General features: G+C 38.8%; 2 protein-coding genes and 1 long non-coding RNA gene across 4 annotated transcripts; 2 read left to right on the top strand and 1 right to left on the bottom strand.

Annotated features, from left to right (window-relative positions):
- Nucleotides 1-7,277: 7,277 nt before the first annotated feature.
- LOC146723058 (uncharacterized protein F54H12.2-like) lies at nt 7,278-8,603 on the top strand. Its single transcript, XM_085483218.1, has one exon. It carries the CDS (start codon nt 7,278-7,280, stop codon nt 8,601-8,603), a length of 1,326 nt encoding a protein of 441 aa, XP_085339344.1.
- Nucleotides 8,604-13,902: 5,299 nt separating this feature from the next.
- LOC114945288 (uncharacterized) lies at nt 13,903-16,423 on the top strand. Of its 2 annotated transcripts, XR_014924783.1 has the most exons (4): nt 13,903-14,774; nt 14,938-15,081; nt 15,280-15,548; nt 15,643-16,423. It is a non-coding gene; the product is annotated as an uncharacterized LOC114945288 (long non-coding RNA). The 2 variants fall into 2 exon arrangements; XR_014924782.1 differs by having other exon boundaries at nt 13,903-15,081.
- Nucleotides 16,424-19,983: 3,560 nt separating this feature from the next.
- LOC146723059 (uncharacterized protein F54H12.2-like) lies at nt 19,984-21,309 on the bottom strand. The gene has a single exon (XM_085483219.1). It carries the CDS (start codon nt 21,307-21,309, stop codon nt 19,984-19,986), a length of 1,326 nt encoding a protein of 441 aa, XP_085339345.1.
- Nucleotides 21,310-23,434: the final 2,125 nt, after the last annotated feature.

The raw sequence follows: 23,434 nt of genomic DNA on the forward strand, positions 1-23,434 counted from the left end.
GTATATGAGGGGTGGGAACAGAAAGACAGGGAAAGGCAGAAGGAGGAAAGGTGGGAGAGGATAAGAGAGTCGAGATATAATAGATGGTATGGGGAATGGAAGGAGGAGGGTTTACCGGAATACCTGAGAAAGGGATGGGGGGAAAGTAGATGGAGAAGGATAATCAGGTTCAGAATGAACAATGAGATGAGGGGGGCGAGATACTGGGAAGAAGAGGGGAAAAGAAGGTGTATGTTATGCGGGATAGAAAATAAAACATGGGAGCATGTGATAGGAGAATGTGGGGGAGAAGGGGGGAAGGGAAACTGGTGGGAAAGAATGAAGGAAATACTGCAGGAAGGAGGAGAAGGGGAAGGATGGATGAGAGAAATAGAGAAAAAGAGGGAAGAGGGGAGAACGGAAGAAAGGAGGGAGGGAGGGGAAAAGGAGGAAGGAAGGATGAGGAGGAGAATGAGTGAGGTATGAATGAGGTGGTGGAGAATGTATGGGGAATCGGAAGCCGAAGCGAAACGATAGGTAGGGACGGCTCTTTCTCTCTCTAAAGTAGTAGATAAGTAGGTTAAGGTAGAATTAAGTTATTTGTAAATTAGATGTAAGAGTAGAGTTAAGAGTAGATATAAGTAACATTGTAAGAGGTTGTAAGGTTGGGGAACGCTCCTTCAAAAGCGCCTTCAATCCCTTAGGGGACGAATAAAGAATTGAATTGAATAAGACAAGCGCGTTTTATATTACGACACGGATTCCTGTATTTATGTAAGTCGCGGAGATCCGCAGGAATACGAACCGCATACGGGTAATTTTTTAGGCGACATGACGGATGAACTCGCTAGCTACGGACAAGGTAGTTACATCGAGTCGTTCGTATCCGGTGGTCCGAAATTTTACGCATATGTGGTCCGTACACCTGAAGGACTCACACGCGAAGTTTGCAAAGTAAAGGGTATAACCTTGAATTTTGAAAACTCGCGTTTAGTTAATTTTAATAGTATTAAAGATTTATTGTTGCGTAAAGAAAGAGAAGAAGAAGAAGAAGAAGAGGAACGGGAAGAGGAAGCGCTCGGAGAACAGGTTGAAGAGGCGATTCCTGGGACATCGATAAATCTTCGTTTTAAAGCCATTCGGCAAACCGCATTTCACGATATAATAACGCGTGACGAAACAAAAATATGCAAGCCTGTGTTATTAAAACGAAGATTTATCAAAAATCGATATTCTCTTCCTTACGGTTATTTACCGAAACAATGACATTGATCTCCTCTTCACACTCTTCTATCTTTGCGGAGATACGCGTGCGTTTTCCGCCACTTGCATAGAAATGCAAATATTATATAAAAGTGTAAATATTGTAAAAGTAAAATGTATTACATCAAATATTATAAAATATTATACTTTATACTATATTTTATAAATCGGAGTTTTAAAATACCCGTAGTTTTAATTTTATTTTTATATTAGAAAGGTTAAGGAATAGTTTAACTAAAGTTAGAAGATGTAGATATTAGTAATAAGAAAAAAATACTTTGTAAATATAAATACAAAAATTTATATTTTTAATAAAAAATATTGTTCAGTAATAAAATTTATATATTTTAATAAAAAATATTGTTTCCCCATCCTAGTTTTAATAATAATAATAATTAACCTTTTAAGCGAAATCATTTTTATTTAGCGAAATATTAAATTTTTAACAAAATTTTTAATATAATTTTTTTTGTCTGAAAAACTTTAACATAAAAATATTTAATTTTTAAAAAATTCTTGTTACGTACAATTTTTATATATTCAAATATATTCATGCCTAACACACATACGTCCGCTATCACAAGACATACACACCAACGAGAACATTTGATTAAAAGCTGATTGTGGGCAGCGCAACGTAGCGCTCGTCAGCTGATCGGTAGCGGTGCGCTAACCAGGCGCTCATCAGCTGATCGGTAGTTGCGAGCTAACCAGGCGCTCATCAGCTGATCGGCGCTCGTCAGCTGATCGGCGCTATTCGCTGTTCGCTAGCACGAGCATGCGACCGCCGCGGGTTGGCCCCCGGTGCGCGAATAAGCTTTTTCCGCCGTAACTCATTTCATACTAGGAGTAATATTAAAATTTAAATACACGGACGCTCTTTACGCTAATTTTTTGTTTTTAAGAACGCCCCGGATTAGACTTTCTTTCATTTACGAGATTGTACGTAAACGGTGAATATCGCGTTCATTTTGGGGAAATGGATGTACGCTGGAAACATCCTTGGACGTCGATCGTCTGCGGGCCTACGGGATGTGGAAAAACAATTTTCGTGAAAACATTTCTTCGTTATTTGTCCGACGTGTCCGATACTCGATTCGAGAAAATTTTATTTTATTACGCCGAGTGGCAAGATGCCTATCAACGCCTGCAATGCGATGAAAATGAAAGAGAAGAGAAGAGTAGCGTAAGAAAAAAGAACGTATATGCAAATAGCGTTCCGATAAACTCGAAGAAAAATATAATCGAATTTCACGAGGGTTTACCGCGCCCGGAAGATTATTCTTACGATCTACTCACCCCGAAATTAGTGATAATCGACGATCTTATGAGAGAGTCGTCATCGTGCGATGTTATCGTAGATCTGTTTACTAAAGGAAGCCATCATAAGAATCTCTGTGTTATTCTCATTTCGCAAAATCTCTTCCATCAGGGACGCGGACAACGCGACATATCTCTCAATGCGAATTACATAGTAGTTTTCAAAAATCCACACGATCGCGCGCAAATTCGGCATTTAGCGCGTCAAGTATATCCGGACGATCCTAAGTTTATGGAAGAAGCGTACTACGACGCTACCTCGAAGCCTCACGGGTATTTATTGCTCGATTTAAAACAATCGACTCCAGATGAATATCGATTTCGGACGTGTATCTTTCCCAACGATAAGCTGCATTACGCGTACATTCCACGTAGATCGATCAAAAGAGGCGGAGGCGTATAAAAGACTCGTATTCACACACGACTTGTCACTCGTGCAATTACACTGCGATGGTAAAAAAAGAAAAAAAATCGCAACCGGCATCATCGTCGTCGTCGAAGAATTCATCCGACGGAGCGGTAAAAATCGCTAGACGATCTATCGGCGAAAGAAACACGAATCTTTTGAAAACTTTATGTTATTTGAAAAAAAATCAAAGAAAAGCGTTTTTACGTTCCGTCGATAATAATCTCATTAAGTGTATTCAAGAGTGCGTTTTCAATACTCTTAAAGGTAACGTACCGCTTGCGAGTAGTGAAAAGAAACGCCTTGCTAGACATAAATCGATCCTACGTCGTATTGCTGCGAAAAAAGATAATTTGAAAGTTAAGAGAAAACTATTGGTGCAACGCGGCGGATTCTTACCCTATCTTATTGCTCCTATACTCGGAGCTATATTATCCCGGATCATTGGAGATTAAAAAAGGGACGCTATTCTGTGTATATTTGTTGCGTCAAATGTGAAAAAGATAAAATATTTACAATTCAATAATGGAAAGAGCAAAAAAAATGATTTTAATTTCGTCGGAAAATCTCGAAAGACTGCAGCGACAACCGGAAATTTCCTCTAACGCGTCGGCCGATAATTCATCGAATAAAATTACCGAGATATCGAATGTGGAAAATGATACTAATAATTCCGTACGAACCCCGGGAACTCCTTTGTCACGGCTCGATGCAGAGATGTGGCGTATTCTGAATCTCATACCTCAGGTCAGCGAGGACGAAAGATGGAAAATGTATAAGGAGGTACTTCAGCGTTATCTTCAATTTATTCGTGCCGCGAGAAAACATTTACGCAAAAACGTGCACGTCAGCGATGAACGCGATGGAGAACAGGACGAAGACACGAAAGAGCAAGAGGATGATAACTTCGATGATGACGATGAACTTATGGAAACACAAACTTTAATTACCAGCGACGGTAACATTAGCGCCGCTAGTAGTAGTAGTTTCGAGAAAAAACGCGCTCAATCAGCGGAAATGATACAAAAAATACTTAATAGTGTTCCGAAAAGTTATCGTAGTAAAGCACGCTTGATAATGAAGCAACTGCTCCTTACTCCGCCATCTAAGATTAACTGGAATAGACAAGGGCTCGTAACTATAGACGGCGACATTGTGGAGGGTTCGAATATCGCGGAACTTATAAACGATGCGGTACGCGAGAGAAAAACGGTAGAAGCAACCGGAAGAAATCAGTTTGCTCGATTACTACGTGACATAGGTACGTCACCGCGTCTCATAGGAAATCAAAAGTTATTAAAAGTAGGCGCGCGATCTCGCTATATTACTACCGCGTTACCTCGCGGATCCTCCACTCCGATCACACGTTCAAAATCGCACAGTCACAGGTTAGACGAAGCGAGTGAAACCGAAGGAGATACGCAATTTATATCCGCCGACGAAGAAGGTGACGACGACGGTGACGACGATAGAACATTACCATATAACATAGTTTCTCCGTCAAAGAGAAGAAGAGGTTTACTGGATTGGATAAATCTCAATTGATGGAATTCGAAAAATTGTATTACGACCCCTCGCATTATGCAGGCTACTCTGCGGTGGACAATTTATCGCGAGCCGTTAAACCGAATTTTACGCGTAACAAAGTCGTCGAGTGGCTTAAATCACAGGATGCATACACGCTGCATCGGCCGGTACGACGAAAATTTCCTCGTTTACATTATAACGTAACAAATATCGATGATTTATGGGAAGCCGATTTAATCGATCTTCGTAATCTCAAGACCTATAATGACGGCTATTCTTATCTATTAACGGTTATCGATGTGCTTAGTAAATTTGTTTGGGTAGAACCTTTACGTGACAAAACAGCTACCTGCGTAATAAAGGCCTTTCAACAAATATTTTCGAGAAACGAGGGTCGACTACCTGTATACTTACAGACCGACAAAGGCAAAGAATTTATCGCCCGCCCTGTACAAAATTTCTTAAAAGAAAAAGACATCCGTTTTCGCGTAACGCGCAATCCCGATATTAAAGCGTCTATAGTGGAACGATTTAATAGAACACTCAAGGAGCGGATGTGGCGTTATTTTACGCATAAAAATACACGTCGTTACTTTGATGTTTTACAAGATATTGTTCACGCTTACAATCATACTCGTCATTCCACCATCAAAATGCAACCCGCTGTCGTTACGCGAGAAAATGCTCGTACCGCGTGTGAAAATATGAAACGACGATGGGATAACGATAAAGAAAAGAAAAAGAAGCGTGGGCGTAAACAAAAGGCTAAATACCGCGTGAACGATCTCGTACGCGTCAGTAGAGCAAAAGTAACGTTCGAGAAAGGATACGAGGCGAAGTGGAGCGAGGAGATATTTCGAATTCATCGAGTTCTTGAATGGAGAAAACCCCGCGTATATGAATTAAGTGATTTATCGGGTGAAATTATAGACAGAATTTTTTACGAACAAGAATTAGCACCGGTTATTAAAGACTTACGCGACGAGGAATTTATCGTCGATCGTGTGATAAAAAGCAGAGGACGCGGTAACAATAAACAATTATTAGTTAGCTGGCAGGGGTATCCTTCTAAATTTAACTCCTGGATACCCGCTTCGAATTTAACTATTCTTCGAAATGAGGGTGGATCAATTTCTTCTGGTTCTTTTAAGCAATAACAGTATACGCTATTCCCCCGACAATAAAACCTCATCGTTCATTACGGAATTACCTCAAACGCTGCACTTACACGGTGACTGGGAAGTCGCGTTGAGCGAAATCCAATTCCCTAATACCTTTTTTCATGTAAGGCGCGGAGAAAATGTACTCAGTTTCGTCGATATCGACCCTCAAGTTAAAGAGAAAAATAAAGAAGATGAGGTGTTAACTTCGAAGGAAGCCGTAATATCAAATGGCGTTTATAATAATATGGAAGAGCTCGTCTCCGCGATTAATTCGTCGTGCAAAGAAACCGGTTCCCATATTCGTTTGGAGCAAGAAAAATTTACAGGCGGTAGTATTTTTTTCTTCCTCGCGTGTCCCGCTGGTTGCAATCTGATTCATTATATGCATTTTTCCGATAGACTTTTGCAAATGATCGGTTTAGCTAATTTTATTTATAACGCTCCTAAGGGGAGAAGTCACTATTGTTCTATGCTCACGACATCTAAGCTTAATTCCAAAGAAAAATCTACTTCAATTTTTCTTCAACTCGGTTCTCTTGACGAAAATGGAGTACGTCGCGAAGGATTCTATAGTTACGAAGCGTGTAGTTTGGCGCGGGGTATTCCCGATAAACTGTTCGTTTATTGCGATATTTGCGAACCTTACATAACAGGCGATGTGCAAACTCCTCTTCTCCGAATAGTGCCTGTCACAGGGGTGGGGCGCGATTACGAATATGGAACGAATCAAGTGAAATATTTCTCACCTCCGCATTATATCCCGGTGCGCCTAACAAATTTCCGACGGATTGAAATCGATATAAAAGACGATACTGGAAAAAATATACCATTTGAATCCGGCACGTTAACGGTGACTTTACATTTTAAACGTATCGATTAGATTTTTAAAAATACTCTGTAAAGATTTTTTTGATAAGAAAGAAGGATTTTGTTCATTAATATGGATTATTATTCGGAGTATTATAACGGATTACAAAACGGTGGAACTCGCGGCGGTGGAATTCCACGAGTTTTTGTCGGTTCACCCTATCAACGAGGTCATGGAATAGGTAGTTTTCTCGGAGGAATGTTCAGACGCGTATTGCCTTATTTAACTAGAGGACTAGGGGCAGTGGGTAAAGAAGCTTTGCGCGCCGGGGTTAATATAATCGAGGATGTTGAAAATAAAATGCCGTTAAAGGTAGCTGTCAAGCATCGTTTTGAACAATCGCGTGACAATCTTAAGAGAAAAGCTAAGGAAAAAATAAGTAGTCTAATGAAAGGTAGGGGATATAAATCGGATGAAAAAATTCATGTAGCGCAGTTTCCTTTCGGCAAGCTTAAGAGTCACGTCGCTAAATCCTCGGTAACCGCATCGCGTAAACGTCGTAAGACAAATAAGAAAAAAAGTTTATCGAAAATCAAGTCGCGTGGGAAAAAAAGAACAAATACAAAAAAAACTAAAAATAATACGAGGAAAAATCGCTCGACTGTAAAAAGACTCAAGTTGTCCGCGAAACGGCGTAAAGCTAATAGCGGTAAAAAGCGTACAGTATACGATTTATTTTCATAATCGCCATTATTCTAAATACGTTTGTTCGTGACAATAACGTTGGTAGAGCAGGCGGTAAAAGAAAAAAATGTCATTTCTTCACACACACTCGAACGAGTGTTTAAAGAGCGAGCTTGATCTCTTCTCTTTACGGCCCACGCAAACTAGCATCGAAAGTTCGCAATGGATTTATTACAAACCCGTGACCTCGCTTTCGGACGACTCCCCGTTAGAATTCGTCATCCCGGGTCACGGAGAAGAATATTTAGATCTCACACACACGTTACTAAGTCTTCGGATACGTGTAGCAACCGAGCCGCTACCCGGTCTCGCCACCGGATCCGCCGTCAACGTGGGCCCCGTAAATCATTTTCTTCATTCCATCTTCAATCAAATCGACGTGTATTTCAATCAAAAGCTCGTGTCGCCTCCAAACAACGCTTATGCGTACCGCGCGTACATCGAAGCGTTGTTGAATTATTCATCACCCGCAAAAACTTCCCACCTAACTTCGTGCTTATGGGATGCGGATACACCCGGTCACATGGACGATACAGTAGGAGCGGAAGGCAATACCGCTATAGCAAGACGAGCTCGTTACATACGCGGAGGGCGCGCGCTAGATCTTATAGGTCACCTCCATTGCGACGTTTTCAATCAGGACAAATTCTTAATTAATGGTGTCGAGGTGCGGTTGAGACTCGTGCGCTCGAAAGATACGTTTTGTTTCATAGAAACTAATTGCACGTCGAAAATTCGTATACTCGATGCAAGCCTAATGGTGAGAAGAGCGAAAATAAGTTCCGGAGTATTACTAGCGCATGCTAGAATGCTGAGCAAAGTTACCGCCAAGTATCCGCTTACGAGAGTTGAAATTAAAACATTCACGATTCACAGTGGGGTTGTGGGTGAATCGTTAGATAATGTAATACTGGGACAATTACCGAAACGAATAATAGTAGGTTTCGTCGATAATAAAGCGTTTAACGGTGACAGAAAATTGAATCCGTTTAATTTCCAAAATTACGGAATAAATTTCTTCTCGCTATACGTCGACGGTACACAAATACCCAGTAGACCGTTACAACCGGTTTTCTCGTCTCGCGAACCGCTTTACATCGAAGCTTATCATACGCTCTTCTCAGGGACGGGTATCCATTTTTTGAACGAGGGAAATTCTATAAGTAGAGATGATTATTCTCAGGGATATACGTTATTCGCTTTTGATCTTACACCCGATTTATCCGCTAATTGCGCCGGTCATTGGAATCTCGTGAGACACGGAAGTCTTCGGTTAGAAGTGAGATTCGAGAAGGCACTCACCGAAACAATTAATTGTATCGTTTACGCCGAATTCGATAATGTCGTAGAAATCGACGCATCGCGTCAAGTTATCGTCGATTTTTCCGGTTAGCTTTTAACGCTCGTTCACCAACATGTATTCATACACAGTAATGTAATACGCGAATAGAAAATTTTCCCCCTCCTCTTCCTTTGAAAATTTCGATGACGCTATTCACGAAGTGGAAACTATGTAACGCGCTAGAATGAATTCAGTTTTGTACGAGACACGAACAAACGCGCACGTTTCGCTAAGAGCTTGTACCTCACCAACGAAAATCTCACAATATGGACATAGTCGTCGACATACAAGGTTTCCGCGATGAAGCCAATAAATTTATCGCGAAGGAAGTCGCCGTTGTCGCAATCGATGCTCCGATTGTCGAGCATTGGATTATGATGCCACCATACGCGTTTGGAAAATTACCCGCAAAAGCAAGACGAGAAAACAATTGGCTCTCACGAAATTATCACGGTATCGAGTGGTTCGACGGCTCAGTTAATCCTAAATATTTTACCTCGCATCTCCGCGAAATCGCAAGACACGCGCGCTGCGTTTACGTCAGAGGTAACAAAAAAGCAAACTACTTGAGGAATTTACTTTCCAGAGATATAAATAATTTGGAGGGTACCTCACCAGCATTTAAAAATCTACCGGATGAGGAGAATATCGTACAATATTGCGGTCATCACGGGATTCGAAAATTTGGAACCTTTCATTGCGCGTTATACAATGCTTATAAATTAAAATGCTGGCTAAGTGCGCAAAATAATTGCGAGAACGTTTCGACCTCTACCGAAGCTACTTGTAGTTCTGACGAAAGTTGGGAAATTACCTTCGACGATAGCGACGATAAATACGACGCGGCCGTTTCTCGCGATGTAAATGAGAATATAACTAAAATACAATTAGAGGAGAAAAATCAGCAAAACAACGAACAGCAGATTGAAAAAGAAAAAGAGAGATTTGTGATTTCTGAACCGTCATCGACGTTGACGGATAGAAACAAGAACGAAACAATTTCCATCTCGACGCAAACTGACATTGAAAACCTCTCAAAACAACTCAAGATAGAAAAAGACGCATTGTCGAAAGAGGTAAAAACTGGTATTGTTCAAATAATACCGTACACTCGTTCGTATTCGGGACAAAACAATGAACTCTCGCGAAATTCTACAAGCATTGCGTCATCTAGATGCCAGACATGTTGGAGTCTATGCAGCCGACAGAGTTTCGAGGGTGTGGACGAGGTCGACGGCTATCGTCGCTAACACCGACAATCACGATCGACCTGGAGAACATTGGATCGCCTTCTACCTCGATGAACACGGCACAGCCACTTACTTCGACAGCTACGGATTACTCCCCTTGTATCCAGGATTTCTCATCCGACTTCGACGAAACTCCATCATCCATCGTTGGAATATTCAACAATTACAAGGAATTTTTTCTAAGACTTGCGGACAATACTGCTGTGTATTTTTATATTATATGTGTAGCGGCTATAATCTTAATCAGTTTTTCGCTCTTTTTTCCGAAGATTGTGAATATAACGATCGTTTAATCATACACTTATTTCGTAAAATTTTTACTCACAAAAAACAAGCGAATCATAACAATATATAATATGAATTTTAGTATTAATAAATAAATTTTGTTCTGTAAAAAATATTTTAAATATAAATCATATTTGTACTTTTAAAACCATTGTTCAATTTTCTTTCACTTCCTCTTTCCAGAAATTGTTATTTTAAAATAAAATTTTATCCGACATCTTTTCAACAATAAGCATTCTTTCTAATCTACGATGATGCATTATTTTTTTATCGTGACACGAGTCGAAATGCTCGCCAGTACAAATATTTGCGTGTCCTTTTTTTATTACCCTACGGCATTGTCAGTTACTACCTGCCACCGATCCCCGGTCGAACGCATGACGCTTTTCTTGGTCAAAATGTTTTTACCCCACCCCGTCTAATATCGACAATTTGATTCGACGAGCTATCCTTGCCATACGTATACCCTAACTGTTTTTACCCCACCCCGTCCAATATCGACCATTTGATTCGACGAGCTATCCTTGCCATACGTATACCCGTACCCCCATACCGTACCCTACGCAACTTTAGCTTAAATACCTCATCTAATCCTTAGACTAGTAAGATCTCGTTTAGCTCACCATACTAGGACCCTACTCGGAAACACGAAGGCCCCAGGTTCAAATCCAGAGGAAATCAGAAAAAATAAAAAAAAAATAAAAAAAATTCTCATCCCCACCTTTCGGGGCCAGTCGCCATTTTTTTTCCCCAACACCCTCTCCCCCTACACCCACACTCGAAAAAACCAGACGCCGGTGGTGGGGGAAAGATAAGATAAGACTCGGCGCCAGACGGGTCGGTGGTGGGGGTTTGTTATGACGGGCCATAGTGCCCACTATACTACTCTTAATCTAAGTGATACGGGGCGATTCTCCAGTACACGCAATCGGTTTCCTGTAACGCATGCGACAGGGCGTACGATAGCTAAAGTTTTAGCGATTTAAATAAATAAATAATTGGGGTAGTTTTAATTAATTTATTTATAATTAAGTGTAATAAAAATAAAAACTTACCATTATCTCCTCCCCGCAGAACTCGATGAAAATGTAGGAGGAGATATTCTATGTAACCTGCTGTATCGTTTTCCTTCTCACCACCGAAATAGTATCGCGACTCGATCATCTCACCCGCGATAATCACTAATTCGCGAAAAACACTAAAATGTCTTAGTCGGAATAATACCGCTAGCACAGCGCTGGGACATTCCTCCGCAAATTTTCCAAAAATATTAAAGCATTTCTCTTCACTCACGCATGCTAATTCATATATATGCTTGGAAAAATTTTTCCCGCATAAACTCTGCGCTAGTGATAGACAAATTTCAATTATTGTACTTTTTTCGAACTCATTATTGAAATTTAATAGTACACTTACGTCGAATACGTGAGTACGCGAAAAACAAAATTCAAAAATGTAACTAGCTAACTTAACTCCGAGAGCCGTATTTATACGTGTTTATGGAAATCAAGATGGGGAATTTTCAGGTATCTTTTCTCGATTTTATTTTTTTTCTCATAGTCGTGTATTTTTACCCATGTTTTATATTCATATATATATACGAGGTGTGTTCAAAAAGTATCGCGAATTTTGAATTTCCGCGGGTTACGTATATTCGATTTTCGATTTTTTTGTGGCGTTATGTTGGTACTCATGTTTCTCATTTATGCCGACAAGTACGGCCATTTTGAATGTTCAGTTAATTTTTGACAGCTGCTTTGCTTGCACGTGTTTTGGCTCGTCTTCGATTTTTTCCTATTCCAAAAAATGGATCAAAGAATCTGTATCAAATTTTGTGTGAAAAACAAAATTAAGTGCGCGGACGCATTCCGAATGTTGACTGTGGCATATGGTGAAGCTACCTTGGACCGAAGCAACGTTTATCGGTGGTACAAAATGTTTTCCGAGGGCCGAGAAGATGTGAACGACGAAGAGCGTGCCGGACGCCCGAGCACGTCAACAACAGACGAAAACATTGATGAAGTGAAGAAAATAGTATTGGTCAATCGTCGAATCACCGTTAGAGAAGTTGCTGAGGACCTAAACATATCGATTGGCTCGTGCCATTCGATTTTTACCTATGATTTGGGCATGACACGGGTCGCCACGAAATTTGTACCAAAATTGCTCAATTTCGACCGCGAATTTTTGGCCAAAAACAACACACTAATAATGCCGCAGCCACCGTATTCCCCAGATCTGGCCCCCTGTGACTTTTTCTTGTTCCCGAAACTGAAGAGGCCCATGAAAGGACGACGCTACGCTACGATTGAGGAGATAAAGACGGCATCGAAGGAGAAGCTGAACAAGATCACAAAAAATGATTTTTTGAAGTGCTTCGAGGATTGGAAAAAACGTTGGCACAAGTGTATAATATCTGGTGGGGATTACTTTGAAGGGAACAAAATAGATATTCATGAATAAATAAATAAATAATTTTTGAAAAAACACAAAATTCGCGATAATTTTTGAACACTCCTCGTATATATATATATATATTTATATACATGGTAATATTTACTTAGATACAAAAAATATTTAATCTAGGGCGATATTTACTTAGCTACAAAAAGTTTATGGAAATCAAGATGAGGAATTTTCAGGTATCTTTTTTTGATAGCGATAGGAATTTTATATTTTCTCTGTAGTCAGATTTAAAAATTATATCGTTTATATTGTTTAAAAAATTCCCCTTCCACATAATTTTTATTATACTACGCATGCATTTTCTCCCTACCACTTTTCTATTTTATCTTCCTTCTTATAAATTTTCTTGAAAATCTTCGCTCACTCGTCTTTCATCGCTCGAACTTTCAAGTTTGTTAGTAAAAAGATAGTTAGTTAGTAAAAAGTTCTCTATTTTTCGATTTTACCGCGTCTTTGATTATTAAATCTTTGATTTTCTACGCGGTGGCAACTACCATGAACAATCTTAAGAAAATCGAGCAACAACCGCGCATGTTGCTGTCAACAACATACGGATTAAATTCATCCTACACGAAGAAAATTCAAGTGGGTCTTATGACGGAAGACAACGTCGAACTGGATTTTCTGCCTGCTGTTAAATTAACATCTCACGGAGCTGCAGGGATTTGCTTCGACATGAAATCGTGGCAAAAATTTCAAGAAAACATGGAAACAATGTCGAACTACTTAAACAGTGATAAAATTAATTTGAGCTCGATCATCTTTAACAAGATAATTATAAATTTCACTACCGCATATGGTGTTAGAGCTATACTAATAACGTATCGTGAAAACGAGCAAGAAGATCTTTCTTCCGAAACTGCGGAGGATGCAAACGCAAACGGACCGAAGGCGAAGAAACGTAAAACTTACAACATTGCGATAGTCATGCAGAAAACGACTTGTCAAGGTATAGAAAATATAGTTGATTGTGTGAACGCTAATTTAAATCGCCTAAATTTTATTTCAATTAATGTCAACAAATGTGCTTGATATTTAATTAACGAAATACAGTTAAATTTTCCTGTCAACGGTAGAATCAATAACAGTATCGTGAAACTCACGATCAGAGGTAACAGTAAGGAATTAGAACGTAATGTACGCACCCAGCTGAAAGATTTAATATTTCTCGATGTATACTTTGAGATAACATTTTTAGAAATAATTTCACTTTATTTCGAACAAATTGTACATGCAATCATAACAAAACGTAAATGTTAATAATTATTCGATGAATATTTTCTTGAAATGTTTGTGAATAATTTTGTTCTGTAAAAATATTTTAAATATAAACCATATTTATACTTTTAAAACCACTGTTCGATTTTCTTTCACTTCCTCTTTCCAGAAATTTTCTCAACGTGCATGTTCCTGTTCACCTTTATTAAGCCGCGCGTTATTTTTAAATAAAATTTTATCTGCCATCTTTTCAACAATAAGCATTCTTTCTAATCTACGATAATGTATTTTTTTTATCGTGACACGAGTCAGAATGCTTGCCTGAACAAATATTTGCGTGTTCTTTTTTTTTTATTTTTTTTATTACCCTACGGCATCGTCAGCCACTACCTGTCACCGATCCCCGTTCGACCGTATGACGCTTTTCTTGGTCAAACTGTTTTTACCCCACCCCGCCCAATATCGGCCATTTCATTCGACGAGCTATTCTTGCCATACGTATACCCGAACCTCCATACCGTACTCTACACAACTTTAGCTTAAATGTCTCATCAAATCCTTAGACTAGTAAGATCTCGTTTAGCTCAGCATACGAGGACCCTGCTCGGAAACGCGGAGGTTCCGGGTTCAAATCCAGAGAAAATCAGAAAAATAAAAAAAAATCTCATTCCAAACTTTCGGGGCCAGTCGCCATTTTTTTCCCCCAACACTCGTAGTCGGAAAAACCAGACGCTGGTGATGGGGGAAAGACAAGCCACGCCCACGGCGCCAGAGAGGCTTGTGGTGGGGGTTTGTTTTGACAGCCCATACCTGCCACTATACTACTAAACAGATATGTCCACTATTTATGCTATTATTATGGTAGGAAATACTATAGGAACAAATATTCCTTTCGAAAAATTATTTGATTATGTAGAACGAGTAGACCAGGATATTTGCGACAAGAATTCAAGGAACACCAGATAAAGTTTAATATGATTGCACAAAAAATTATTTATATTTTGTAAGTTTGAATTTGTTTTTCATCATTTGAAAGTGCACTTTCATCATTACCATTTAAAAAAATATAAATTCTGTTTAATTATGAAAGAAAATAAATAGCAAATATAGAAATTAATTGCAATTTTTATAAAATAGTAAACTTTAAATTGTTTATTTGTGTGCAGGATGTTTCCTGAAACGTTTGAAATGATTATGCAGTTGATTGAACCAGTTTTAACTCTAACAAATACAACAGGAAGAAAACAAATATCGGCAGAAAAACAATTATTAATAACATTATAGTTTTTAGCTACTCCAGATTCTTATAGGTATTTACTTTTATTCTTATACTCTAATAAAATAATAATATAATGACTATTTTAATATTCACTGCTATTACTGAAAATCTATAATTTACGTCATATACATACATACACTATAGATTTTCAGTTTTGGCAATATCAGAATGCAGTTTTTTTGTTATTTTTAAATGTAGAGTTGTGTAGCATATATATTTATTTTCGCAGATCAATACATGTCCAATTTGGTGTTGGAAAAGCAACAGCATTCAGAGCAGTAAGAAGGGTAACTTATGCCTTGCATTGTTTTGCACCAAGATTCATTCAGTGGCCAAAAAATGAAGTGCTACACCGTACTATTGAAGAATTTGCGAAAGCAAGGTTTTCCTAATGTAATCGGAGCCCTTGATAGACCATATATTAGAATTAGAGCTTCAAAGGAAAATCCTGCTTCATACATATGCAGGAAACAATTTCATGTGATTCACTTGCAAGCGGTATGTAACGCAAAAACAGTTTTTATTCACTGCTATGCAGGACATGTCGGCTCAGTACATGATGCAAGAGTGTTGAGAAATTCTGCATTTGCAGAATTACATTGAAATGCCAAATGAATACTTTCCTTTCGATACTCATTATAGCAGATTCTGCATATGCAATTTTTCCGCATTTAATGGTTCTATTTAAAGATAATGGCCATCTCACAGCACTTCAAAAAAATTATAACTTTTGTTTGTTATCAACCAGGATGACCATAGAGCGAGCGTTTGGATTATTAAGGGTTCCGTATTTTGTTAGATTGCTTACTCCTGACTGATATAAAAAAAAATACAAATTATATTAGCTTGTTGCGTTCTCCATAATATTTGCACTCTAAGAAATGGTGAGTTTCCAGATGTAGTATATTGTCACGTCCTGGGCTTCAAATTCTGCGCGTTTACGCGCGTTCACGAGTACGCATAGTGGAGGAAACCTGAGCAAGCGGGGCCGAGCGGTAGAACACGCGTGGTCAGGAGTAGGGGAAGAACTCGCGAGGACAGGATAACAGATGGAATACGGAGATTGGGAAGTATTTTAATAATTAAAATGTATAATTAGTTAGTACTTACTACCGTAATAATGAATATTATTAACTGATAATAAAAGGATATTATAATAAAGTTTGATAATAATTTATTTAATAAAATTTTTAAGTATTTCTCAATATCAATCGTTTAATAAGTAACAAGGTTAGTAATTATGTAAAATAATAAATACATCAATAATTATTTAAATTAGCAATTATGTAAAAATAATACAAAATCACCTAATCTGTAACAATGCTCAAGCTCGTATGTAAACAAACACAATGATAACTTATTAAATATTACGAGGCCATGTAAAACAAGCAATAAAAAATTATTATAAAACTTGGAAAAAACTTTAATTTAAAAAAAAAACCAATTACAAACGTTTCGAACTATACTTAGTCTTTTTCAGTGCGCAATGAAACAATAATAATAAATAAAAAAATAAATAAAAATTCTAATAAAAAGTCGCAATACAAAGTCAAAATAAATTAGATAATTATGTCGAAATTAAAAGGCGAAATACGTTAACAATATATTGAAATTATTAAAAATAGTTCAACACGAGAAGTCCCAATTAGAAGCAAAAATCGAATTAAAATAATTTATCCGGCTAATCAATAAATATTTTAAAATTATTATTCAAACCTCAGAGTGGCACTTAAACATTACTCCAAACCAATCACTCATCGTTAGTCGGCGAAAGACTATCAGTCTGGCAATGATCATGTCTATCCTCTCCAAGTTATTTAATATTAGATATTATAAACTGAATTTAAAAAGAAATATTATATTATAAAATAGAAATCTACTTATGTATATGTAAAAATTAAAAATTAAAAATTAAAAATTAGTTACTTATTGCTTACAATTGTTCCGAATAAATTGAGATGACAATGCCTCTAATTGTTGTTGAACTTAGTACTTGACTGATGTCAAGTCATTTAAAAAGTTGAATAAATATGTGTCAAGTCGCAAAACATAAACATTTTAATAAGTCTAAAAATTCGCTATTTCTTCTAGAATGTCAAAATAAGCGTTGTTGAGCAATTCGGTGTTTGTATTATTATTTATACCATGCTTTTGCTCCTTTATGTGTATCATCTCCGAGATAAGTCTTTTATAATAGTAAGATTCGATATCAAGTATTTTAACGTTATCCCAATCAAAAGCATGTTTTTTATCTACAATATGTTCAGAGACCACCGAATGCTTGGAAGAATCAAATCTAAAATTACATAGCAAGATGAAGGATTATTATAGTTATTTTATTAAAATTCCCATTTATAGCAATAAATATAATATATTAAAAGCAATAAATATATTATATATTTAAAACTTATGTTTTTATATCATGAATATTCCACCGCCGACATATATTGCCTAAAATATTATTTTTAAAATCGCCAATGTTTTATTAGAAAAAAATTTCCCTATAAGCGCATGATATTATTTAATATTGTAGGCGTATTTTTAAAATATTAAATATTCTAAGAATATAAGTAGTATAGTGGGCACTATGGCCCGTCATAACAAACCCCCACCACCGACCCGTCTGGCGCCGTCTTATCTTATCTTTCCCCCACCACCGGCGTCTGGTTTTTCCGAGTGTGGGTGTAGGGGGAGAGGGTGTTGGGGGAAAAAAAATGGCGACTGGCCCCGAAAGGTGGGGATGAGAATTTTTTTATTTTTTTATTTTTTCTGATTTCCTCTGGATTTGAACCTGGGGCCTTCGTGTTTCTGAGCAGGGTCCTAGTATGTTGAGCTAAACGAGATCTTACTAGTCTAAGGATTAGATGAGGTATTAAGCTAAAGTTGCGTAGGGTACGGTATGGGGGTACGGGTATACGTATGGCAAGGATAGCTCGTCGAATCAAATGGTCGATATTGGACGGGGTGGGGTAAAAACAGTTAGGGTATACGTATGGCAAGGATAGCTCGTCGAATCAAATGGTCGATATTAGACGGGGTGGGGTAAAAACATTTTGACCAAGAAAAGCGTCATGCGGTCGACCGGGGATCGGTGGCAGGTAATAACTGACAATGCCGTAGGGTAATAAAAAAGAACACGCAAATATTTGTACTGGCGAGCATTCCGACTCGTGTCACGATAAAAAAAATAATGCATCATCGTAGATTAGAAAGAATGCTTATTGTTGAAAAGATGTCGGATACAATTTTATTTTAAAATAACAATTTCTGGAAAGAGGAAGTGAAAGAAAATTGAACAATGGTTTTAAAAGTACAAATATGATTTATATTTAAAATATTTTTACAGAACAAAATTTATTTATTAATACTAAAATTCATATTATATATTGTTATGATTCGCTTGTTTTTTGTGAGTAAAAATTTTACGAAATAAGTGTATGATTAAACGATCGTTATATTCACAATCTTCGGAAAAAAGAGCGAGAAACTGATTAAGATTATAGCCGCTACACATATAATATAAAAATACACAGCAGTATTGTCCGCAAGTCTTAGAAAAAATTCCTTGTAATTGTTGAATATTCCAACGATGGATGATGGAGTTTCGTCGAAGTCGGATGAGAAATCCTGGATACAAGGGGGGTAATCCGTAGCTGTCGAAGTAAGTGGCTGTGCCGTGTTCATCGAGGTAGAAGGCGATCCAATGTTCTCCAGGTCGATCGTGATTGTCGGTGTTAGCGACGATAGCCGTCGACCTCGTCCACACCCTCGGAACTCTGTCGGCTGCATAGACTCCAACATGTCTGGCATCTAGATGACGCAATGCTTGTAGAATTTCGCGAGAGTTCATTTTTTTATCCCGAATACGAACGAGTGTACGGTATTATTTGAACAATACCAGTTTTTACCTCTTTCGACAATGCGTTTTCTTCTATCTTGAGTTGTTTTGAGAGGTTTTCAATGTCAGTTTGCGTCGAGATGGAAATTGTTTCGTTCTTGTTTCTATCCGTCAACGTCGATGACGGTTCAGAAATCACAAATCTCTCTTCTTCTTTTTCAATCTGCTGTTCGTTGTTTTGCTGATTTTTCTCCTCTATTTGTATTTTAGTTATATTCTCATTTACATCGCGAGAAACGGCGGCGTCGTATTTATCGTCGCTATCGTCGAAGGTAATTTCCCAACTTTCGTCAGAACTACAAGTAGCTTCGGTAGAGGTCGAAACGTTCTCGCAATTATTTTGCGCACTTAGCCAGCATTTTAATTTATAAGCATTGTATAACGCGCAATGAAAGGTTCCAAATTTTCGAATCCCGTGATGACCGCAATATTGTACGATATTCTCCTCATCCGGTAGATTTTTAAATGCTGGTGAGGTACCCTCCAAATTATTTATATCTCTGGAAAGTAAATTCCTCAAGTAGTTTGCTTTTTCGTTACCTCTGACGTAAACGCAGCGCGCGTGTCTTGCGATTTCGCGGAGATGCAAGGTAAAATATTTAGGATTAACTGAGCCGTCGAACCACTCGATACCGTGATAATTTCGTGAGAGCCAATTGTTTTCTCGTCTTGCTTTTGCGGGTAATTTTCCAAACGCGTATGGTGGCATCATAATCCAATGCTCGACAATCGGAGCATCGATTGCGACAACGGCGACTTCCTTCGCGATAAATTTATTGGCTTCATCGCGGAAACCTTGTATGTCGACGACTATGTCCATATTGTGAGATTTTCGTTGGTGAGGTACAAGCTCTTAGCGAAACGTGCGCGTTTGTTCGTGTCTCGTACAAAACTGAATTCATTCTAGCGCGTTACATAGTTTCCACTTCGTGAATAGCGTCATCAAAATTTCCAAAGGAAGAGGAGGGGGAAAATTTTCAGATCGCGTATTACATTACTGTGTATAAATACATGTTGGTGAACGAGTGTTAAAAGCTAACCGGAAAAATCGACGATAACTTGACGCGATGCGTCGATTTCTACGACATTATCGAATTCGGCGTAAACGATACAATTAATTGTTTCGGTGAGTGCCTTCTCGAATCTCACTTCTAACCGAAGACTTCCGTGTCTCACGAGATTCCAATGACCGGCGCAATTAGCGGATAGATCGGGTGTAAGATCAAAAGCGAATAACGTATATCCCTGAGAATAATCATCTCTACTTATAGAATTTCCCTCGTTCAAAAAATGGATACCCGTCCCTGAGAAGAGCATATGATAAGCTTCGATGTAAAGCGGTTCGCGAGACGAGAAAACCGGTTGTAACGGTCTACTGGGTATTTGTGTACCGTCGACGTATAGCGAGAAGAAATTTATTCCGTAATTTTGGAAATTAAACGGATTCAATTTTCTGTCACCGTTAAACGCTTTATTATCGACGAAACATACTATTATTCGTTTTGGTAATTGTCCCAGTATTACATTATCTAACGATTCACCCACAACGCCACTGTGAATCGTGAATGTTTTAATTTCAACTCTCGTAAGCGGATACTTGGCGGTAACTTTGCTCAGCATTCTAGCATGCGCTAGTAATACTCCGGAACTTATTTTCGCTCTTCTCACCATTAGGCTTGCATCGAGTATACGAATTTTCGACGTGCAATTAGTTTCTATGAAACAAAACGTATCTTTCGAGCACACGAGTCTCAACCGCACCTCGACACCATTAATTAAGAATTTGTCCTGATTGAAAACGCCGCAATGGAGGTGACCTATAAGATCTAGCGCGCGCCCTCCGCGTATGTAACGAGCTCGTCTTGCTATAGCGGTATTGCCTTCCGCTCCTACTGTATCGTCCATGTGACCGGGTGTATCCGCATCCCATAAGCACGAGGTTAGATGGGAAGTTTTTGCGGGTGATGAATAATTTAACAACGCTTCGATGTACGCGCGGTACGCATAAGCGTTGTTTGGAGGCGACACGAGCTTTTGATTGAAATACACGTCGATTTGATTGAAGATGGAATGAAGAAAATGATTTACGGGACCCACGTTGACGGCGGATCCGGTGGCGAGACCGGGTAGCGGCTCGGTTTCTACACGTACCCGAAGACTTAGTAACGTGTGTGTGAGATCTAAATATTCTTCTCCGTGACCCGGGATGACGAATTCTAGCAGAGAGTCGTCCGAAAGCGAGGTCACGGGTTTGTAATAAATCCATTGCGAACTTTCGATGCTAGTTTGCGTGGGCGGTAAAGAGAAGAGATCGAGCTCGCTCTTTAAACACTCGCTCGAGTGTGTGTGAAGAAATGACATTTTTTTCTTTTACCGCCTGCTCTACCAACGTTATTGTCACGAACAAACGTATTTAGAATAATGGCGATTATGAAAATATATCGTATACTGTACGCTTTTTACCGCTATTAGCTTTACGCCGTTTCGCGGACAACTTGAGTCTTTTTACAGTCGAGCGATTTTTCCTCGTATTATTTTTAGTTTTTTTTGTATTTGTTCTTTTTTTCCCACGCGACTTGATTTTCGATAAACTTTTTTTCTTATTTGTCTTACGACGTTTACGCGATGCGGTTACCGAGGATTTAGCGACGTGACTCTTAAGCTTGCCGAAAGGAAACTGCGCTACATGAATTTTTTTATCCGATTTATATCCCCTACCTTTCATTAGACTACTTATTTTTTCCCTAGTGTCACGTCCGGCTTGATTACTATGTCCGGGTATGTAAATTTTTTTCCACCTATAAGAAATAAATCCTAAAACTATCAAACATTATTTGAAAAACGCGCCAAAGCCGGCCATGACGCTTAACTCCGCCTAGAAACTAAGCGTGGCGCTTCGTAGCGCCTAAGGGTCTCCCACCACGGTGAGAGCCCCTACTCCGGAGAGTTCCCCCTCTCCAGGCCGCCGCAGGCCCGAGCCGCCGAAACGAAGGACCTCAGAACAGTCCCGAATTTCGTCAGTTCTCTGCGCGACACCGAACAGTACAGTCGCACTTCTAAATTCTAACTCTGAGTCCAAATTCTAACTCTAATTCTAAAATTCTAACTCTAAGTATAATATCCTAACTCTAAAATCTAAATTCTAAGTCTAAGTCTAAATTCTAAGTTCTAGTTTCAAATCCTGTACTACTATACGAATAAATCAGTGTATTCATGTGTGAAAACTAGTGTTCAGTACTCCTCAAAACTTCCACTCCCGTGATAAAATACGACAGCGTTTAAATCTGTCATACGGCATTTGAATTCAGAATAATTTAAACTGTTTTGGAGCGGACCACCGCTCATCACAGTTAGAATTAACATTCTCAGCATTTGCCAAAATAAGGAATTGATAGTGAGGTCCGCCGCATATCAACCCTCCTTATTTGAGTAATCATTCAGAGGATGCATCAAATTCAATATGCCTAAGACGCGACGCGCGGGAAGGAAGAATCAACTACGAAAACTAAACCGACTCTATCGTGAATCAGCGACCGAGGAATACTCTCAATTTCTCGGAGTGGAGTATCAGGCCGATCCTGAATACGAGGACATTTTCAACATTAAAAATAATAAGAGCGACGAACTCCTACAGTGGAAGTGCATACCAATAACGTTCCAACCACGACGCCTGCCGCCGCCAAACATCCCAGTGAACGACCCTCGCCGCACGCACTACCTCCAAGTACGAGCCGACACGATCAAGAAAGTGCTACTAAAGGTAAGTGAAATTCATGTTAACCTGAGGAATCGTGCGTGTTAGCAAATTCAGAGACGGTTTTACCACGTGGAAGAGAACATTCTAGAAAAATCTCCGACGCATTTTTCCTCTTTTCCATCGTCACTGCGGAAGCTATAAAAAAAGGGTCAGGCTATAAAACTAGGGTCGTCCACTGCACACGGTACAACTCTCGAACTTCTAACACGGAAAAACGCAAATAATTCAATCTTTTAAAAATCTTCGTGTCTCAAGAAATAACTTCGTAAATCCGTACAACAAAGTAGTCATTTAAACAATAAACTATTAAGAACACTCTCGATTTACCAACAGTATACCGACGTACGTTCTTTTATCGACGATCTTACCAACGATTTACCACCGGCTTATACCGACGGCCTTTACCGACGATCGTTACCGATAGTTGCCGACGTTATATCGACGCCACATCGACTCACTTTACCGACATTTACCGACCTCTCGACAACGCCCGGTCTCATCAACCATCTACGAGCGAACAACGCATGATCTTTTAATACAACTAACGTGGCAAGTATAGATGTGCCCAATCCCCTTTAGAGGTGTAACCCCTCTTCCAGGAGTTAATCTCCTAATACCTCTCGAGCCTCCGTATTACTGTCAAGTCGGTATCGGGTACATCCATTTTGAAACTAAAGCCGCTCTTTGTCTTTCATGCTTCGCCGCGTTACCTCGAACTTCTCAATTGTT

Source organism: Nylanderia fulva, unplaced genomic scaffold (genome assembly GCF_048542155.1).
Source record: "Nylanderia fulva isolate GAGA-0341 unplaced genomic scaffold, ASM4854215v1 Scaffold239, whole genome shotgun sequence".
NCBI classification, from domain to species: Eukaryota; Metazoa; Arthropoda; class Insecta; order Hymenoptera; family Formicidae; genus Nylanderia; species Nylanderia fulva.

Excerpts from the sequence above, each read along its gene's own strand:
- LOC146723059 (XM_085483219.1), bottom strand. The coding sequence starts at position 21,309 with ATGTCATTTCTTCACACACACTCGAGCGAGTGTTTAAAGAGCGAGCTC.
- LOC146723058 (XM_085483218.1), top strand. The coding sequence starts at position 7,278 with ATGTCATTTCTTCACACACACTCGAACGAGTGTTTAAAGAGCGAGCTT.